Source organism: Aulostomus chinensis, chromosome 3, assembly GCF_037954235.1.
Source record: "Aulostomus chinensis isolate RoL2024-O1b breed Wild chromosome 3, RoL_Achi_v1.0, whole genome shotgun sequence".
Classification (NCBI taxonomy): domain Eukaryota; kingdom Metazoa; phylum Chordata; class Actinopteri; order Syngnathiformes; family Aulostomidae; genus Aulostomus; species Aulostomus chinensis.
The window spans coordinates 2,370,891-2,388,927 of NC_141322.1; the positions used below are offsets into that span (position 1 = coordinate 2,370,891).

The following is an 18,037-nucleotide window of genomic DNA, read 5'->3' on the forward strand; positions in this document are numbered from 1 at the left end:
CCAGTTATGGGACCAAAGAAGCTGAAACATTTCCTCCTCGATGCGACGAACATGTATTAGCTACAACTTTACGCTTTACCAAGTGAGGGAACATGGATTGATTGAGTGCATGTGTGGCCCCTTCAGGTACCCCTGAGTCTCTGGCAGAGAAGGAACTCCAGCTGTTGATGATGATCAACCAGCTGAGCGGTCTGAGGGAGCAGCTCCTGGGGGCCCACTCTGAGCAGAGGAACATGGCCGCCCTGCTGCTGGAGAAGCAGCAGCAGCAGATGGAGCTCGCTCGACAGCAGCAGGAGCAGGTGCGACTCACAGGAGGACTCCCCGTCGCTCCCTTCAGTCCTCATCAATGTTCAACCGACACAATCGGTGCTCTTCATGCCAATGTCAAGTAAGGGGTCGGCAGGCGTGGGGGTGGGGTCAGGCTGGACGGGTCACCAGTCCATCACAGCTGACATGGGAACCATTTTCACTTATGGGCAATGTGATCCCCAGCTGACCTAACTTGGGTGTTTTGGTGTGTGGAGAGAGCCTGCGCAGAGACGGGGGACCATAAAAACTCCAGACCATCATATTTAAACCAAGAATCTTCTTATTGTGAGGTGACGCGCGCTGCCCTCGGAGGCTTCATCCGTTCTCCAAGTCCACAAGCCCGTACAAAACACGATATACAAGATATAACATCTTTCATGACCGTGTACTAAATGCTTTCCAGAAAAGTAGAAAATAACCAATTAAAAACACTCTTCCAAGCTTTTCTGTCCTCTCAGAGATCAAAATTTGGTTTAAACACCATAAAAACTCACATAGCTTCAACACAGTTTTATTTCAAGTGACAAATGCTCTCCTCCGCCTCCAAAAAAACAAAGTATTTCAAACCATAAATCAAAATATTTCCATAATGAGGCTTATGATGACCCCCCCCCCCCCCGGGTCGTTCCATCATACTAGTTAATAGACCTGGTGATCTCATAAGGATTTGCCAGGGGTGAAGCTGCACTGTGGCTAATCAGCACATTTGATAACTGCAGTCTGGACACGTGGTAATCTGGGGATTTGTGCCTGACTCGTCAACTGAAATGTACCTGCTGGTTCCTGCTGGTTCCTGCTGGTTCCTGCTGGTTCCTGCTGGTTCCTCCTGGTTCCTGCTGGTTCCTGCTGTCAAAATAGTCCGTTGAATCATCAGTACTATGTATTATTGAACTAGAACATATTCATCATCCTGTATCTTTAAATATGAATGTTTTGCTACAATTAGCATTTTCATTTTGCAGTGCATCTCCCGTGAGTGAGGCCCTGACCCCGCCCACCCAAGACCGGGCGTCGTAGACAAGTCAGTGTGTGTGTGTGACAGTATTGTGTGTTTTGTCTCAGATAGCTAAACAGCAGCAGCAGCTGATCCAGCAGCAGCACAAGATCAACCTGCTTCAACAGCAAATTCAGGTCAGCTCCTGTAGATGCTCTTCTACAGACACACACACACACACACACACACACACACACACACACACACACACACATACTAAAAAATGACTGTTCTGTAAGTTGGATTTGTCTTGCCTTGTCCCAGCAGTTGAACATGCCCTACGTGATGATTCCGGCTTTCCACCCCAACACCCAGCCCCTCCCAGTCACCTCCGACCCCCAGATGACCTTACCATTGCAACCAATCCCGTGCAAGCCAGGTGAGTCAACAAGCAAGCAGTGTTTAGAAGCCCGGGCTGAAGGTTACAGAGGTTCAGTGTCAGACTGTCCTTTCCACCTGAAACAGAGAGCAAAGGAGATGGAGCCTCCACTCGCCTCTGTACTGCGTTAGCAAGCGGAGACCCACATTAGTTAGCTTAGCACAATCAATGACAGTGAATGGGCATGTTAGCGTACCTCCAACTTGCGCACCCAGCTGCCCAAAGCTCTGTGTCTTCTGGTTCAAACAGATCTGGATCAGGATGTCAGTTCGTCCCAAGTAATCCTCCCTGTTAAGGAAAAGAGTGAATACGCCGAGCGGGAGATGGCACGAGACCTCCCCAGGCTTCTGTGGGTCGAGATCTCAGATGTTTCACTGTCAGCAAGCTCTCGTGGTGTCCAGCTCGATATCCAGCCACTGCACAATTGATATCAGAAGTCATTAAATATGTCTGTCTTTGAGTACTGCTGAAAGTTTGAGTAGCAGGTTCAGGAGGTTCTTCAGGCTTATCACCAAAACGCTGCACGGAGGATTTCAGGAGGAATGCAGTATGTCCTCTCCTGCAGTGCGGTTTTCTGTGTGAGTATGATTGTGTGCTGCACAGTGTCCACTGACATTGATGCTAGTTGCTAAGGATTGAAGCGAGGATGAGTGTCAGTATCTAAACGTCCAGAGAAACTACCCTTTTTTCATCCGTGTGCTCTCAAAATCTGTTGAAGTCACTGATGGATGAATCCTGCGCTGCATCCTATTCAGTTGGTCTGTTGTTATCGACGTGATCTTCAGTGATGGAAACATTGGGGTTTTGTTAGCTCATTCATGGCCTATTCTTACCGACCCTGTTGTGAGGGAAGAATGATTATTCAACTTATCTGACAGTGTGTGCTTTGAAGGCTCAGAAACCTTGTGCTGAAAAGAAATAGCCATCAATACAGCTCGGCGAGTCGCCATCCTGCCTGGAATGTTGTCTCACTCAGGTGGGGTTTTTTTCCCTTTTAAGAAAGCTCATGCTGTAGAAGGACACAAGCATATTTTTGCACTTAAAACCAAGGTCCATTCTGCAGGAAATGGAAAGGCATTTGATACAGATGTAGATTTCACTTGAAGATGTGGTTGATGGTCCCTTTCACACATTTTTGCCTGTATAGGTTTCAGGCCATGGCCCCAGAAAGGCACAACTTGTCTTGCGTGTGAGCATAAAGCGGTGCTCTTGGGTGACCTTGTTTTCTCCATCTTGTCTATCTGAAAGACATAAGGCCAAGCTTTAAAACACTGTCAGTGGAAATGTATTTCAAGAAATATGTGTTTGTGTGAGAGTGCTTCACAATGTTTTGACAGCTAAATGTGAAAAATGTTGCTTGTGCGACGGAGGTCAGCGGGCAGACATTCGGATAATTTACTGATACTTGTTTGTTAGTTTCTGTTTTGCCTCAGCGTGAACTGGGCTCTGTTTTTGGGGGACAGTGGTGGGGAAAATGGACGATGAACCCAAGAAAGCCAAGGCGCCTGTTTTTTTTGTGTAGCACTAAATTACAACAAACACCATCTCAGGACACTTCATTAGTAGAGCAGGACTGGAACCCGGCTCCTTTCATCAATGTCCACCCAACATGAGGACGCACATCTGAGACAGCAGCAACCAGAACCTTCCTTTGACAGGCAGGAAGGTGAACGAGACGGAGAGAAAGACAGAGGGACAGAGGACGGGAGAGTTAGACACTCAACCATAACAGCAACAATGATAGTAGAATAGCTAACAATCATAACATCTAGCGGCTACTGAAGTGCTAATGTTAGTACAGTACTGAGAATACTGCTATGAATACTTGTACCAGTACTACCAGTGGTAATAGGGTGCCACCCTGAGGCTCTGCAGGTCTGCAGCCTCCTCCTCCAGCAGCATCAGTCAGGGGTCTGGGAGGTGAGAAGCACCAAGACTCAGAGGAAGAAGTCCAGTTAGGGACCTGCAGCTGTGGGACAGGAAGGAGGACAGGAGGAGAGAGAGGCCCGCTGCATTTGCTTGTCTCTCCATGCGCCATAAAACCTCAGTGCCAAAGCGTTCGGAACACAGTTGTTGGACCTCATCTTAGCAGTCATTGACACCAGGCGGTTGGTGGATGGGGCTGTGCGTGCACCGTGTGTTCAGGGCAAGTTCAGCCTCATGTTGGTATTTAGAGGGCGCGGAGAGGCCGTCATAAACCAATCCGAGTGCCTCTTGTCATTCCCTTTAAAGTCCAGGTTGCACCAGGACTTTTACTATTCCCATGGCGCATCAATTCCAACCCCAGTGTTTTTACAGCCACTGTTGGGCTTCTTCTAACTAACTTCATTCAAAGTCATGTTCTCTGCCCGCTGTGTTCAGAAGTTGTTATGAAAGAAGCTTAGTTGTGATTTGGCCCTGTTCAAATCAAACTGGACCTACACATTCGTATTCATGATTCAGTTTGAGCTCCACCCTCTGGTGTCAGCTGCCTCATGCCACACAACCTCCGTCACTGTGTATCCTAACAACAGGGGTATCACATCAAACATCTTTTTAACCATGATGGAGGTGCAAAAACTTCACACTGAGCTGTTTCAACATCTGTGGGTTTACCGTTCATCCAGGAAATGTACCCTCTTTTACAGCTGTGGACTATCCCATGCAGCTGCTGCCCACCCCTGTCAAGAGGAGCAGTGGTTCCTTCCGACAGGTACGTTGCCACTGAAGTACATTTCTATGTTCGTCCCACAGAAATAAACCCCTGTCCCGAGTACTGTAATAACATTTGAATGTGTTCACCCAGTCTGAGGGTCCTGCAGTGTCTTAGCAGTTCCTGGTACTGAGCTCCTTTGAACGGAGACCTCAGGTTTTACGTGGAATCTGTTGTTGCCTTTTCTCCCCTCCTCCTCTCCAGCTCCTCTCTCAGGCCTTGGTATTTATCCAGCTTCTTGTGCTCCTTCCTCCTGATGCTACAGGTAGCACTACTACCTTCTTCCAATGTTTGTCCATCAGCACGTTGATGGTTAGCCGTCACCATGTTGTCTTCTTAGCTTGCTCATTCCCCACCACCTTAGGAGGGTCTTCCGTTCAGATCTTGGGGCTTCCAGTGCATCTTTGCTCAGCCTGCTGACCCTGCACTGTGAGGAGCCTCCTGGCGTTGGTATCAGTGGCCTCATCAACTCCTCATACCGGCAGGGTATCTGATGAGTGGCAGGGGCTACATGCTGATGGCTCGGACCTTCTTTCTCCCACTGAGTCGTCGTGTAGAGGAGGAGACTGACGGTGGATCCACTTCTGAACCATATCCGTAGCCACTCTTATTGGTGATCTGGCTGAGGCGGTTCAGGCCTATGTACCACACCTGGTGGTGACCTGTGCCAGTGGCTTTGAGTTGCTTCTCCAGAGCCCCGTTGAGCTCTTGATGAATGCTTGTAGCGTCCTGTTGATGTTGGATATTTCCCAGCAATCCAGTGTCCATGTGTTGGGTTTTGAGTCGTGGGCTTTCTTGTAGTCCATCCGGGTGGTGCACAGGTTGGTCTCCCTGGTCTTGCAGTCTTGGGGGGACTTCTCTTTGGACCAGTAGAGGGTGTTTGGCTCTCCTGGTATTCCTGCCATTTCCTTCCTGGGACGGCTGGTGTATTGGACCGTTTGCCTGTTCATCTTAGCTGCTATGATGCCTGACAGGAGCTTCCATGCTGTGCAGGGGCAGGTTACTGGTCGGTAGTTGGATGGAATCACAGCCCTCTGGGGGGGCCTTCATGATCTGGACTGCCCTCCCTTTGGGTTCATCATTCTGGGTGCGACCCATCCATCAGCAGCTGCTTCATTTGTGCTGCCAGGCCTTCATGGAGTGCAGTTAGTTCCTACAGCCAGTAGGTGTGGATCATCTCAGGGCCTGGTGCTTCTTCTTACCTGACACTCTGTCTTGGATGTCTGCCGCTGAGCTGGTTACTGGATCTACTGTAGGTCTGGGATCTTGATGTGGTCCGATCTTAGATCCACTAGCAACCGAGCATCTGTGTTGTACGGTGCCTCTTTGTTCCATATGCTCTTCCACTATTGTTCAGTCTGGAGGTGGATCTGTTCTGGTGTTGTTACCCGGCCACTGACACCCTACCAATTCTCCAGGCTTCTGCATCCCTTGTCTACCTCTTCTGGCAGGTAGCCAGAGCTGTGAGTCTTGGCTTGGCGGCCTCCAGTGCCTAAAGTATGGACAGCTTGTCATACTTCCTGGGTATCCCTTTCTTTCCCACAACTTTCTGGAACTCTGAGAGCTGACTAACTTCTCTCCATGGTGCCTTGATGCTGGCCTCCAGTCTCTCTCTCCATGGGTGGTAATTCTCCTTTTGGCTCCTAGAGTTCATGTTTTAGCCAAATATCTCCAGGATGGCAGACTGTCTCTGTCATAGAGCTGATTGTCTGTGTGTGTGTGTATGGATGTGTGTTCACATATATACTCTATTATAGAGGAATGTGTACTGTGTATACATGTATGTATGTATGTATGTATGAATGTGTGTGTGTGTGTGTGTGTGTGGTTTCAGGGGCATATTAAAACAGCTATTAGGGAAACTGAAAAGCTTTTCAAACACGCCACACCCTCCTCCAGCATTTGCTTGTGTGTGTTGTGCACGTGTGTGACGTGGGCTGTATTTGCATGGCTGGTTCTCACGCAGAGAGAGACTAACACAGCTTACATGAACAAAAGACGAGAGTAGATGTGGACAGACAAAAGAGGAGGGACGCTGCAAAGGTGTGACAGATGAGCTCTGACATGCCAGATCTGGTGGCCCAACCCCTGCTCATCTTCTTTTACTGTGTGTGTGTGTGTGTGTGTGTGTGTGTGTGTGTGTGTGTGTGTGTGTGTGTGTGTGTGTGTGTGTGTGTGTGTGTGTGTGTGTGTGTGTGTGTGTGTGTGTGTGTGTGTAGGAAGCCAGTCAGCCCTTGAACCTGACCTCCAAGCCAAAAGGGCTGGAGCTTGGGAAAACACCCAGCCCTCAGTGCATGGATCTGGGTCCGCTGGCGGTGCAGGGGTCCTACAGACACCGAGATCTCCACAGAGAGGTGTCCCACAGCCCGCCACGATCCACCCTCAGTGAGTTATACTGGCAGCAGCACTGCTATCACCGAACCTGTGAATCCCACAGTGTGTTCTCTGTTTGTAGTATTTTGGTGCAGTACAGCTGATGCACTGTTGTAGTACAGACAGGAACAGGGATGTAAACAGTGTAGAGGCCAAATTCTTCCACAAATCAACTCAGGAAATGAGTGCAAAAAAAAAATCATCCAGGCTGTTGAATCTAGAACCGTTAATTTTGCTGAGAAACACTGAAATAAACAGCTTTATTTATTTATTAAAAAATATATCATTGGATACCTTCATATTTCCATTGTATGAAATTTCTTACGACTTATTCCAATTATTGGGCTGCCGTTGATCTTAAAGTCTGTAATTGTACCACTGGGGGGCGCCAAAGCAAATGTCAGAAAACATGAAGACATCAGATGAAGAAGAGGAACGTTAGCATGAGCAGTCGTAGCCAGTGTGCGTATGAAGCTGGAGCCCCGGGTTTACACTGGTATTACTAAGGTTTCAACCGTAAAGACCAGATACAAACAAAAGGTGAAAAGCACGGGTGATGTCGTCCTTGGAATGTTGGCGAGTCATCATATCTGGGATGAAAAGCTACTGCTTGAGCCTCCTCTGTCTTTCTTATTTGTTTTTCCCTCCTTCCTCTGTTTGTCTTTCATCCGAAGGTTTCCTTGGAGACGGCGATGTGGTCACTCAGGCCATCCATGACGCTCAGCAGCTCCTGAGGAGCCACAGCACCGGTGGGGGAGAACGGGAGAGGCATCGAGACATAGAGAGAGACTTTGGCAGCAAGTCGGTGAGCTGATCAGCACGCGGCATCATCAGCCGTTACGAACCCTCCAGGCCACGATGCCATTGGCCCAGATCTTCCTCGCCCGTCTGTCCGATAGCCTGTCACTTCTTAATACAGCCAGACCGTAGCAGCCGTTTGCAGAGGTGGCCTTTGCCACAGAGGGAGTCATCAATAGCCAATCACAGCATCTCACTGTGGCGTGACACTGAACAGCTAGCTTGAGCCGAGCGAGGAGGAAGCTGCACGGCTGTGGTACAACAACCAGTGAACTACATCCACTCGCTGGATCCTGGGATCTCGTGTTGAACGTCACAAACATTCGAGCCTCAATGTGTTGAAACAGCCCCACGTTGGCCATCATCCAGGAGCAGCACCCATTCACAGCTCTGCACCAGAGATCTTCCAGATCCTGGATCACTTTTCAAGGATTCAAAAATTCAGTTTGAGGGGCTGCAACCAGGCTACCTCTTAGACACCTGAACATGATGGCAGGTGGACATGTTTCCTGGTGTCTTAACCGTCCCCGGCCGACTGCATGCGGTCATTTTAACGTAACAGTTGACATCTAAGCTCTTTTCACACAACGGAAGTCAGATTTGAGGGACGTTTATTTAGGGTTGACGACCAGACGAGACTAGATGAAACGTACCCAGAGAGAGTGATGCGTCTTGAGGTCTTTTTCCTCTCACTCTCTCCCTGGAAACATTCTGTTAAAATACTTCACCTTTTCTTATCAAGTATGTCTTCCTCTTGTCATTGGGTTCCAGGCTAATATCATCAAGCAACAAGTACAAGCTGTTATTAGCAACGTTGCTCATAGTTGAGACTAAACTTCACTCTTCCCGTGTGAACATGGAGTTGAAGTCTAGAGGAGGAATTTCCAAGTGTCAGGGTGCTCACTTTTTGTTTTCTGGCAACGTTTTGGAAAGGTCCCAGTTGAAGAGTGCGCATATAACAAAAAGACAACAAAAAAGACGGCTCCGTTTCTGCTGTCGTGACACCTTAATCAACACCTTAATCCCCTTTCTTAAGAAGAGAAAGTGAAGCTAAGGAGGTGTTGCAGTATTGACATGTATTGTTACTTAGCAAGCCAGAGAGTAACGTTACATTAGCAACACAAAAATTTGTTACAGGCCAGTTTTTGTGTTGCTAATTGCTGTATTTATGCTGCCTTAATAAAGAAAAGTGGCAACAACGTCTCACACAAGCAAACATGTAAATGAAATGAAGCTCAAGACGTCAATAACCCTTCCAGTGGCAGTCAGTAGCAACACTGGCAGGTCGGGGTGTTCAGCTAGCCAGAGGGCTAACGCTCCATTAGCAGCCCAAGTACAGCCACACGACCAAGACAAATGTCTGAAAGGGGAGCAGCTTCACAGTCATCGGTTCTGATGAGTGCGAGCTAAATGAATTATGAGGAACCTTATTGAGTCTGGGTTCCACAAACGATCCATAAAATCCATAAAACACATCAGTGAATACCACGCTTGGGAATTTTGAAGCACTCGTGTGCCTTCGAGGTGTTGGCGGCGAACGTTTGTCCGGAGGAGACTGCAGAGGTGGCGGGGCTGCCCGTGGAGAGGCGAGCTCCCCGCTTGGACCTCCGCGCGTCGCGACGCATGGAAAAGACAAAGAAGTCATGGCTGAGGCATTGAAGGTTGCATCACCTGGTGTCGGAATATTTCTGAGTCAGTCGGTGTTAAATAGTGCTCATTAGTGAATAGTGGAAAAGTTTATTCAGAGAACTTTGTGTCATGCTTTTGTGTGGCAAACTCCTCTTGCGTCCTGTAAAAAGTGGCTTCTATTCTGGTCTGGGGGGGGGCTGAAGCGTCTGTGTGTGTCTGGTCCTGAAGCAGCAGCTGCTGCAGCCCCACAATACCACAAAGGCCTCCGTGTGGCATTGAGGGAGCCACCTGGCCCCTCTCTTTGTCCCAGTAGCACTGCTCTCCTCTGCCGCTGCCTCATATCTTACGTACCTATTTTGGTATTACGCTCCACTGCATGGGAATAAACGCTGTTTAGCGGCACTTGAATGGGTGACACTCGCTGGCTGCATTCCCCTCTCTGCTGTTTCTCCTTCACCTTTCCTCGCTCCAACAATAAACACCATTCTTCCTCCTTCGTAGCCTCCTCCTCTCCTTTCTCTGCATTCACAGCTCTGGATTTAAACAGCAGCTGATGGTCCCAGCTTGCCGTGTCTTTACCTCAAATAGCACACCTTGAACACACCGCAGGAACATGAGCTCATCTTTTTACCGCAGACAAAATTCAAACGCTCTCAACAATGTGATGTCATGTCTGCTTTTTAATGTCTTCAGGAGCACAAAGATCCTCCTCGCGGTGAGAGGAATGTCCACTCGCAGCGGGGCGACGACAGACACGCCCTGCTGTCCACTGAGGACCACCTCAGCAGTGACTCTGAGGGTGGGTACCTGGAGTACTCACACAAGTGTGAAAAACACCTCAAATGAGGGGCTCTCCCACGAGTTCCGTGGAGTCGAAGGGGCCTGGACCTGGATTTGACTGGGATTTGGGGTTGAAATGTTGACAGGGACTAAAATTGGCGAATCTCTCCACGACTGGGTGAAACATGAAGATGACATGAAGCATGCATCTGCTGGCGTCAAAGTCTGTCCGCTAAAAGAGTGTTAGCCACTGACAGGCTCCGGCTGTTGGTATCACTGTGACGTCATCATTGAACAAAAACAACCCGAAGTAAAATCCTTCTGTGGACCGACTTTGACGAGGACAGTGACCGTCTCACTCAGTTTTGGAATCATTTCAATGATATTGGCCCCTGTCAATCATTTGGCTGTCAGATCATCAATTTAGGGGCCCAGGTTGAAAAGTAGCAGAATTTCCTTCAATGGAGGAGCAGGTGAGTGGAACACGTGAGTCACACTCTTTGGTGTAAGCGAACGTTCCGGATGTTCTGATGTTCTGAGCTGTGTCAGAAGAGGTGAATGACAGACGCACCGCCAGAATGTCCTTGCTGGTGCTGGACTGACTGTGGCCCTCTCTCCTGTAGGCGCCCTGCCCCACTCGGCCCCTGGCAGCTACCCAGAGGCCCGGGCCCCTCCGTCGTCAGGCCACATCAAGAGGCCCATGAATGCCTTCATGGTGTGGGCCAAGGACGAGCGTAGGAGGATCCTGCAGGCCTTCCCAGACATGCACAACTCCTCCATCAGCAAGATCCTGGGTGGGTGGGGGGGGCAGAGGGGGTTCACTCTGGGTCTCTATTCTGAGACACTTGCTGGCACATGTGAGGGCACGGACAGCCACCTGCTACGCTCTCACACACACACACACACACACACACACACACACACACACACACACACACACACACACACACAAACCCTTCCACCAGCCAGTAATTGAGTGATGTCACGAGCTTCAGGTCAAGCTTTCACCCTAAGATGAGAAAACCAACTCAACAGATGTCTCCTGAGACTCAAAGATGAAGTGAAACTGTTTTGTTGGTCAAAGGTCAAGGTTCACGCTGACTGCCCCCCCCCCCACATGCATGTGAAACCTGTGTTCATGAAACATCTCAGCAGCATCTTGAGGATTTTGCAAAAGAATTGGGAAAAAATGTTTTGTTTTTCTGAGTTCAAAGAACCTAAAACCACTTAAGTGATGGGTAAACGAAGCTCCAGCCATCACGGCCGTCCTCAGCTGGGAACGGTGGCCGCTGTGTGAAAGGCTGTGAGCTCGGTGCTCAGCTGTTTCTGCTGCAGGCTGAGAAGAAGCTCTCACAACTCACTGGACCTCGAACCCGCAAAACCCGACGCCGTAGCACTTCCCCCACCCCTCGTCCTCCTTACGCCGGTGTGTCTTTGCCTCCAGGCTCCAAGTGGAAGTCCATGTCCAATCAGGAGAAGCAGCCGTACTATGAAGAGCAGGCCAGGCTGAGCAGGCAGCACCTGGAGCGTTACCCCGACTACAAGTACAAACCACGGCCCAAACGCACCTGCATCGTGGAGGGGCGGAGGCTTCGAGTGGGCGAGTACAAGGCCATGATGAAGAGTCGCCGGCAGGAGCAGAGAGCAACCTACACACACAGGTAGGATCCAACACACACATACACACACACACACACACACACACACACAGAGGCCATAATAAAGGAGAACTTGGAACACGTCCCTGATGGATTCTCGTCACCGACTGAAGTTCCCTCTGCACCTCCTCATGTCATTGACCAGAGAGGCTGAAGCTCGTCTTCACTTTTAGTTATTTTTACTCTTGAAGCCTCAAACAAAAGTGGAGTATTGGAGGAGCAGCTGAGGCTGTTCTGCCGCCGCCCGTCCTTGGTGATGAATAGTCCCCCGACGTTGTTCTGAGCTCCTCCAGCTTGTTAAGCTGAGGTGGAGTGTTTTTCTGTTTCAGGTTTGTTCTTTGTCACCTCGCATTTAACACTCAGCACATCGTTTCTCTGTTAGACTCTTAAGAAAGAAAAAGCAGCATTTTCAGACTCTGGCAGAGGCTTGAATGGCTGCATTCACACCAGGGTGGCTACTCTGCACCAACAGGGACATTTAGGCTTTGGTTCTTTTCTTACTCGTTGGCATGATGTCCTGCTCTGTGCCCAAAAGTGTGAAAAACAAAAATAAGCAATAAGAAATTAGTTTGTTGCAGCTGTAACCTGCGTTGTGGTGGCGCCGTTGCCGCCACCGGAATCAAGCCCCGTGCCATCAGGCGGTGTACATGCTGGCGAGGAAGCTAAGCGCTAGCATCAGTCGCGTGTTGAGGTGACGGGTTGTGAGTTTGACTGACTACAGCACTGACACACATGAAGGGTTGAACCAGGACGATGCTGGCGTGACCGCGCTGTTACAGCTGCAGCCTCCAAAGACACGTTTACAGCAGGTCGGGAATTCGCACCTCAAGTGGAGGTTTTTACCTCCGACTGCTGCAGTTTTTACGAGAATAAAATCCGGACTAAAGGAGCAATATGGAGAGCAGGGCTGAAAGGACTCCTAGAGGAACTCCAGGAATTCCATGACTAGAATTCCCCGTTTACATCTGAACTGTACTTTGTGTTGCATGTCGGGGTGGCGCTGAAATTCAGTATAAACGGCTGAATGATCCAAGACCAGAGCACTGATAAACTTAAGTTTTGATATCATTTATGATCACGCGGCTGCAGGGACTCTCCTCTGAGTCAGTGCAGTTCCACCACATACACACACACACACACACACTCACACAGAGGAGGTGGGTGTCTTCCTCTCCCACGTCTGTGTCTGATCTGGTGACTTCCTCCATCAGCAGGAGGTTTTTTTAAAAAGTCACCCCAAAACCCAACTCGCCTCTCTTTGTGTTTCCATGTAAGAATTCAGCCATGATTCAGTTTCCAGAGCAGAGCTGCAGGTGGAGGAGACCTGTTGTTGATGACGGAGTTTATTAAAACAGAGGAAACCACCGTGATGGTGAATGACATCATCGACACCACCCAGGTGTGCTTACAAGATGAACCAGCGACACAGACACACGTCTACGTAGACAGAAACTGTCAGAGCAGAGCGACAGGTGAGGAGGAGAGGAGGGCAGTGTCATCAATCGGACCGATTAGAAAAATAACAAACCTGAGTGTCTGCACACATGAAGTCTGTGTGTGTGAAACCCTGCAGAGTAACGTCCTGCTGTCCACAGATGTCTGCTGTCATGAGTTTGACAGACAGAGAAGGGAACCCGACACCCGCCAAAGGTCGTGAGTTTGATTATTTTAGTAGAAACAACACACACAACTCAGACAACCGAGAAAGGAGCGCGTCTCATGTGGTGGTGCCGGTGTTTTAATAAAACACTACTGACTGAGCCAGGGGGTCACTGAAACACTGATCCCAGACCTGCAAAAGCATGAATACCACAATGTAGAAATACGTCATTACCTTTAAAAATCTTCCACGCAACCGCTTCCTTTCTTGAAGAGTCAGCATTTGTGGTGCTTCTGTGGTTGAATAATCGATGGATCACTTGATGACAAAGAATGGACAGCTGCAGCCCCGATGGAGAGCATGTACTGGTAGTACTGGTAGTACTGGTAGTACTGGTAGCAGTGAGTCAGTTAGCACTCGTGTTTTGCTTGATTTCATGATTTTCATGCGTTTCATGCCCTCTCTGTCCTCGCTGCCCGTGATGGGTCACTTCCTGGTTGTTGACCAATGAGACTGTGTGTTGACAGAGTAGGAGGGCGTGTCTGATGGGTCCCCCTCAGGAGACCTGATACGCAGGGTTGAGTTACTGCAGGGACCCTTCAAGCCTTGCATGTCTCCAGACCGCACCTGTATCTGAAAACTACCTCCTGTCTTTCCAGTCAAACGGAACCACAGCCCATCCACTACTCCCACAGTGACAACCAGTACCCGGGAGGCGCCAGCAGCTCGGTCTCTGTGGCAGCCATGTCCTTCCACCCCTCATTACTGGAGCACTACCTGCCGCAGGCTCCACCCGCCCCACGTCAACCAGAGCGCCAGGTCACGCCCACGTCTCTGCCCCGGGAGAGACCAAACGAAAGGGATCGTGAGGAACCGCCGTACAGCGAAGGAGAGCAAAGTGACGGCGGGGAGAGGAGCGAGGGGGAACTGGTGCTCCTGACGGACTGAAGGAGGGGTGGGAGAGGAGACTGTACTGGGGGAGTCGTTTAGGAAGTGTGTGTGTGTGTGTGTGTGTGTGTGTGTGTGGGGGGGGGGGGGTTACATTATCACTGAACCCTTCTAAATGAGTGTCTCCAGCACCAGACATGCACACACAGGCACGCTCTTATCGTACACATGATCCCTCACAGACCACCAGAAACCAGAGTACTGAAGTTAGGAGGTCCGACCTTTAACCCCAGCTTGTTCTTGTTGTCCTACCATGTTGAATTCAACAAAACACCTCACAGGGGTTCAGAACCCTGGGGGGAAGCTGCTCAAGGACCCCCGCAGGCCCTGTAGGACCCTAGTTGTGACACTGGAGGCGCTGATGGACACACAAGACTGTGACTGTCACTGCTGCCACCTGCTGGTGAGCGCAGGCTCTCCTCCCTGTCACAAACAGGAACCCTGACTGTTGCTACAGGCCCCATGTACACCTGCTGGCCTTAAAGTGGGCTTTTTGTGATTGGACTGATTTGATCACATGACAGTTGAGGTCTGGGACTCATTGGGGTGGGATCAGATCTGGTCTGGTCTGGTCTGATCAGATCTGGTCTGATCTGGTCTGGTCTGGTCTGATCAGATCTGGTCTGATCTGGTCTGGTCTGGTCTGGTCTGATCAGATCTGGTCTGGTCTGATCTGATCTGGTCTGGTCTGATCAGATCTGGTCTGATCTGATCTGGTCTGCTCGGCCAAACCTCCCTCAGAGGTTGTCAGGAGCGCGTTCCTGCATCCAGTCGGTCCCGTGAACAGCGGCGCTCCTGAGCACTGCTAAAATACAAAGAGCAGCGTAACAGGGATCTCAGTGTGGACACCAGAAACCAGGTGTAGTGAATGTGGTAAAAAAGCACAAACACATTTGGTGCAGTTGTCAAGAGGACCGCGGTCTGGCTGGAGCGCCGCCTGGGTCTCTCCAGATCGAATGTGTTCCTGAGTTGATGAGGAATGTTGTTCCTGTGACGCCAACCCGGAAGCAGAGACTCCAGTGTCAGAACTTCATGACCCCAAGTGTAACTGACCTGACCGGAGAGGCAGAATGGTGGTTCAGCAGACCCGGTTCACCCCTGCTCTTCCCGTGCGTGCGCGGGTTCGCTGGTGGTTTCCCAGCTGGCGTGAACGGATGTCTGTCTGTCACCGCTTCTCCACCAACAGGGAACACTCTGTTCACACCGCGAGTTTGGACCAAAACTTAACAGCTCCAGAACCTGAACCGTTGCTGGGTGTGTCATTCTGCACTTCCACCGTGGAACCGATCGACTACTCGTAACCTCTGCTACATTTGCTGCCATGATGGAATTCCCTCCGCTGATTGAATGGTAGAGCAGCTACATGTTGGTGCCTTCCGAATTTTTGGGTTCCCAGGTGGAAACAGCAGCTGGAACGCCCCGAGGTTGTACTACCTACCCGGAACCTCTGACGAGTGTAAACGGCTGCCGCGAGCATCAGTATTCCCTTTTTAGCCCTTCGGCCTTCATTTTGTCGCATAAAAAAAAAGAGTATTAATCTGTAGATGTGTTGCGATGATGTTTGTACGTGTAAAATACCACGTAGTTAACGGCTGGAACGGCAGAGACCTGATCCGAGTGTAAGCTCACCCCCGGTTCATCCTGGTCTTTCAGCGCCTTTGTGCGTACGGAGCTTAGAACGCGGCGAGGCTGCTACTGGTGATGGCCTCAGCAGCAGCTGAGGGTTCGGTGTCTTGCTCAAGGACACCTTGGTAGGCCTCTGAAGGAGCTGGGGATCGAGTTCAGATAGAACGTTCTGCCCGAAGCGGTGAAAACACGAGCTGGTTTGCCAATTGACACCAGGGCTCAAAGAATCCCAAACCAAACCAGGTCCAGGACCCTGTTGGTGGAAAGGGGCTTCAAAGGCTGTCTCAGCCCAGCGCCAGCAGGGAAGAACGGGTCATCCTGTAAAGAGCAGGATGAAGCAGGGCCGCTCAGCAGTGCTGGAGCTCCTGTTGAACACGGCATGAATGGACCACGGGAGCAGAATCCAGGATCTGCACTTCGTGACTGAAGAGATAATTAGCATCTGTTGTTGTATCACGTGATACTGGGGAAATCAAAGCCTCCCTCACACACACACGCGTGCGCGCGCCTCGCTGTATCGGCTCCCTCTCTGCAGCGTGGTGGGTTGACCTCAGGATTGCCTCGTGGTTATTTTTATGTCTGTTTCCTTCTCCAAGTGCCGACTGCTGTGTTGAACACCTGCTGTCCGTGAATCCAGATGTGTGTATTTCTAAAGCGCAGCTGCAGTCAGAGCATCAGCATTCAAAGCTTCACATGTACAGATCGAAAAAAACCAAGTCCGGCTCCCGGTCGTGCGCATGAGCTCGGCTCCAAAAGACAGACACTGGGACAATTGGGTTAAAAGAATCCCTGAGTGAATCTTCACCCCCGTTCACGTTCCCAGAAGTCCGAGTCCTGAGCTCACAGAGAGGTTCTACCTCCCCTGCATCGCTTCTGTCCAGGATGCAGAACGAGCCAGCCAGGAATATTGAGCTCCAAGCTCATGGACGGATGGCGAACAGCTAAAGTGTCCAACATCACCCTCTTGGCGCTACGGTGAACTAGCATTCGCCAGTTGGTCCAACTGAACGTGCTCGCTGGTCATGCTCGTCCACGGTGGCGCCCAACCAGACCTGTTGGCTTGTCTTAGCTGGTGAAGGCGATGTGGACAGACTGGGTACATCCCAGAAACAAACCTGCCACGCTACAGTTAGCATGTTTTGCTAACAGCTGTAGGAATCTGATCGTAATTCAAGCAACCAGTGCAGTTTTTCTACGTATGTTCCCTTCAAAACTGGAGAGCCCTGAGGTCAGTCCACCTGAGCTCGCTGAGGTGTACAAGTGGAAGTGGCCGGGGAACCAGCGCCAGGCCTCAGGGTCCTGCGGGTGTGGAAAGAGGCTAGCGTCCTGTACGGAGATGGATATGAGAGGACAGTGCCTCTCTCCTTTAGTGGAGACATCCCGGAGTCCCCAGTCGTCACCCTGCTGATGTAAATATAGAAAAAAAGACTTTATTTTGTTTATAAGAGCCTGTGTAATTTAAAGGTGTACATTTCTCTATGTTTCAGAGTTTTGTGAGGTTTTTTTTCCCTTGAAAGACAATAAATTGGTTGTGTAAATTGTGCGCGTCTCATTGGGGTGAATATTTCCCTGAAGGAGGATGTTTCGCCGCCGCCGCCATCATCCCTCTTCCGTGGCGTGTCAGCTGGTTGTGAACTGGGGTGTGTTGAGGGAGGAACGCCCCTGAGCGACACAGGTGTTCCAGATGTTTCACCTCTGAGGAGATTCGGCTCACCTGCTCCGGCGTGACGTCTCGTGACTCGGTCGCGTTCAGAGGAAACCCACGCCAACCTTCCTCCTCTTGACTCTTAGTTTGCTCATGTTTACATCATGTCGTCGTTTTTGTAAAGCCAATGTGATGCTGGCCGACTGAAAACATGAAGTGTGATGTCTGGAGCTTCACTCCGTCGCGTTCAGATTAGCAACGACGGGGTTTGGAACTCCTCACTGGGAAGTCGCACTTCTGGCTCTGGAGGGGTGGCGATGACGCGGCTACGGTTCATCACTCAGGTTCATCCTGAGGAAACCCTTCTGGGGACACTTGCACACACCTGGAGGGGCACGATGGGAAAAAAGTAAGGGCCGCAAATGATAAATGTGCTGATGTGACGCACGAAACCCCTCCTGCTGCTTCCATGGAGGGTTTCTGGTGTTTGGTGAGCGCGTCTCATCACGGCCCTCTGACGAGTGTTGGCTGATCCAACGGCGCAAAAGCAGAACTACAAATGAAGCCAGAGTTCCACATCCAGGATGTTGAGCTTCGTCAGTGTGT

The 18,037-nt window shown here is 50.2% G+C and overlaps 1 protein-coding gene across 4 annotated transcripts in view; it reads left to right on the forward strand.

The window, feature by feature from the left end:
* sox13 (SRY-box transcription factor 13) overlaps positions 1-14,206 on the forward strand; it is a 39,968-nt gene extending 25,762 nt beyond the window's left edge. The window contains exons 5-15 of one of the 4 annotated variants that reach the window (XR_015112237.1): positions 127-299; positions 1,372-1,440; positions 1,568-1,682; positions 4,310-4,374; positions 6,594-6,759; positions 7,422-7,552; positions 9,868-9,973; positions 10,578-10,748; positions 11,399-11,615; positions 12,888-13,084; positions 13,872-13,912. Coding sequence is in view for 3 of the 4 variants with exons in the window: in XM_086200551.1 (XP_086056677.1) it covers positions 127-299; positions 1,372-1,440; positions 1,568-1,682; positions 4,310-4,374; positions 6,594-6,759; positions 7,422-7,552; positions 9,868-9,973; positions 10,578-10,748; positions 11,399-11,615; positions 13,872-14,160 (1,502 nt within the window). In the remaining variant the exon portion in view is untranslated. Of the gene's footprint in view, positions 1-126; positions 300-1,371; positions 1,441-1,567; positions 1,683-4,309; positions 4,375-6,593; positions 6,760-7,421; positions 7,553-9,867; positions 9,974-10,577; positions 10,749-11,398; positions 11,616-12,887; positions 13,085-13,871 lie in introns of all 4 variants that reach the window. The other 3 variants (XM_086200551.1, XM_086200552.1, XM_086200553.1) reach the window with 3 other exon arrangements.
* Positions 14,207-18,037: the final 3,831 nt, after the last annotated feature.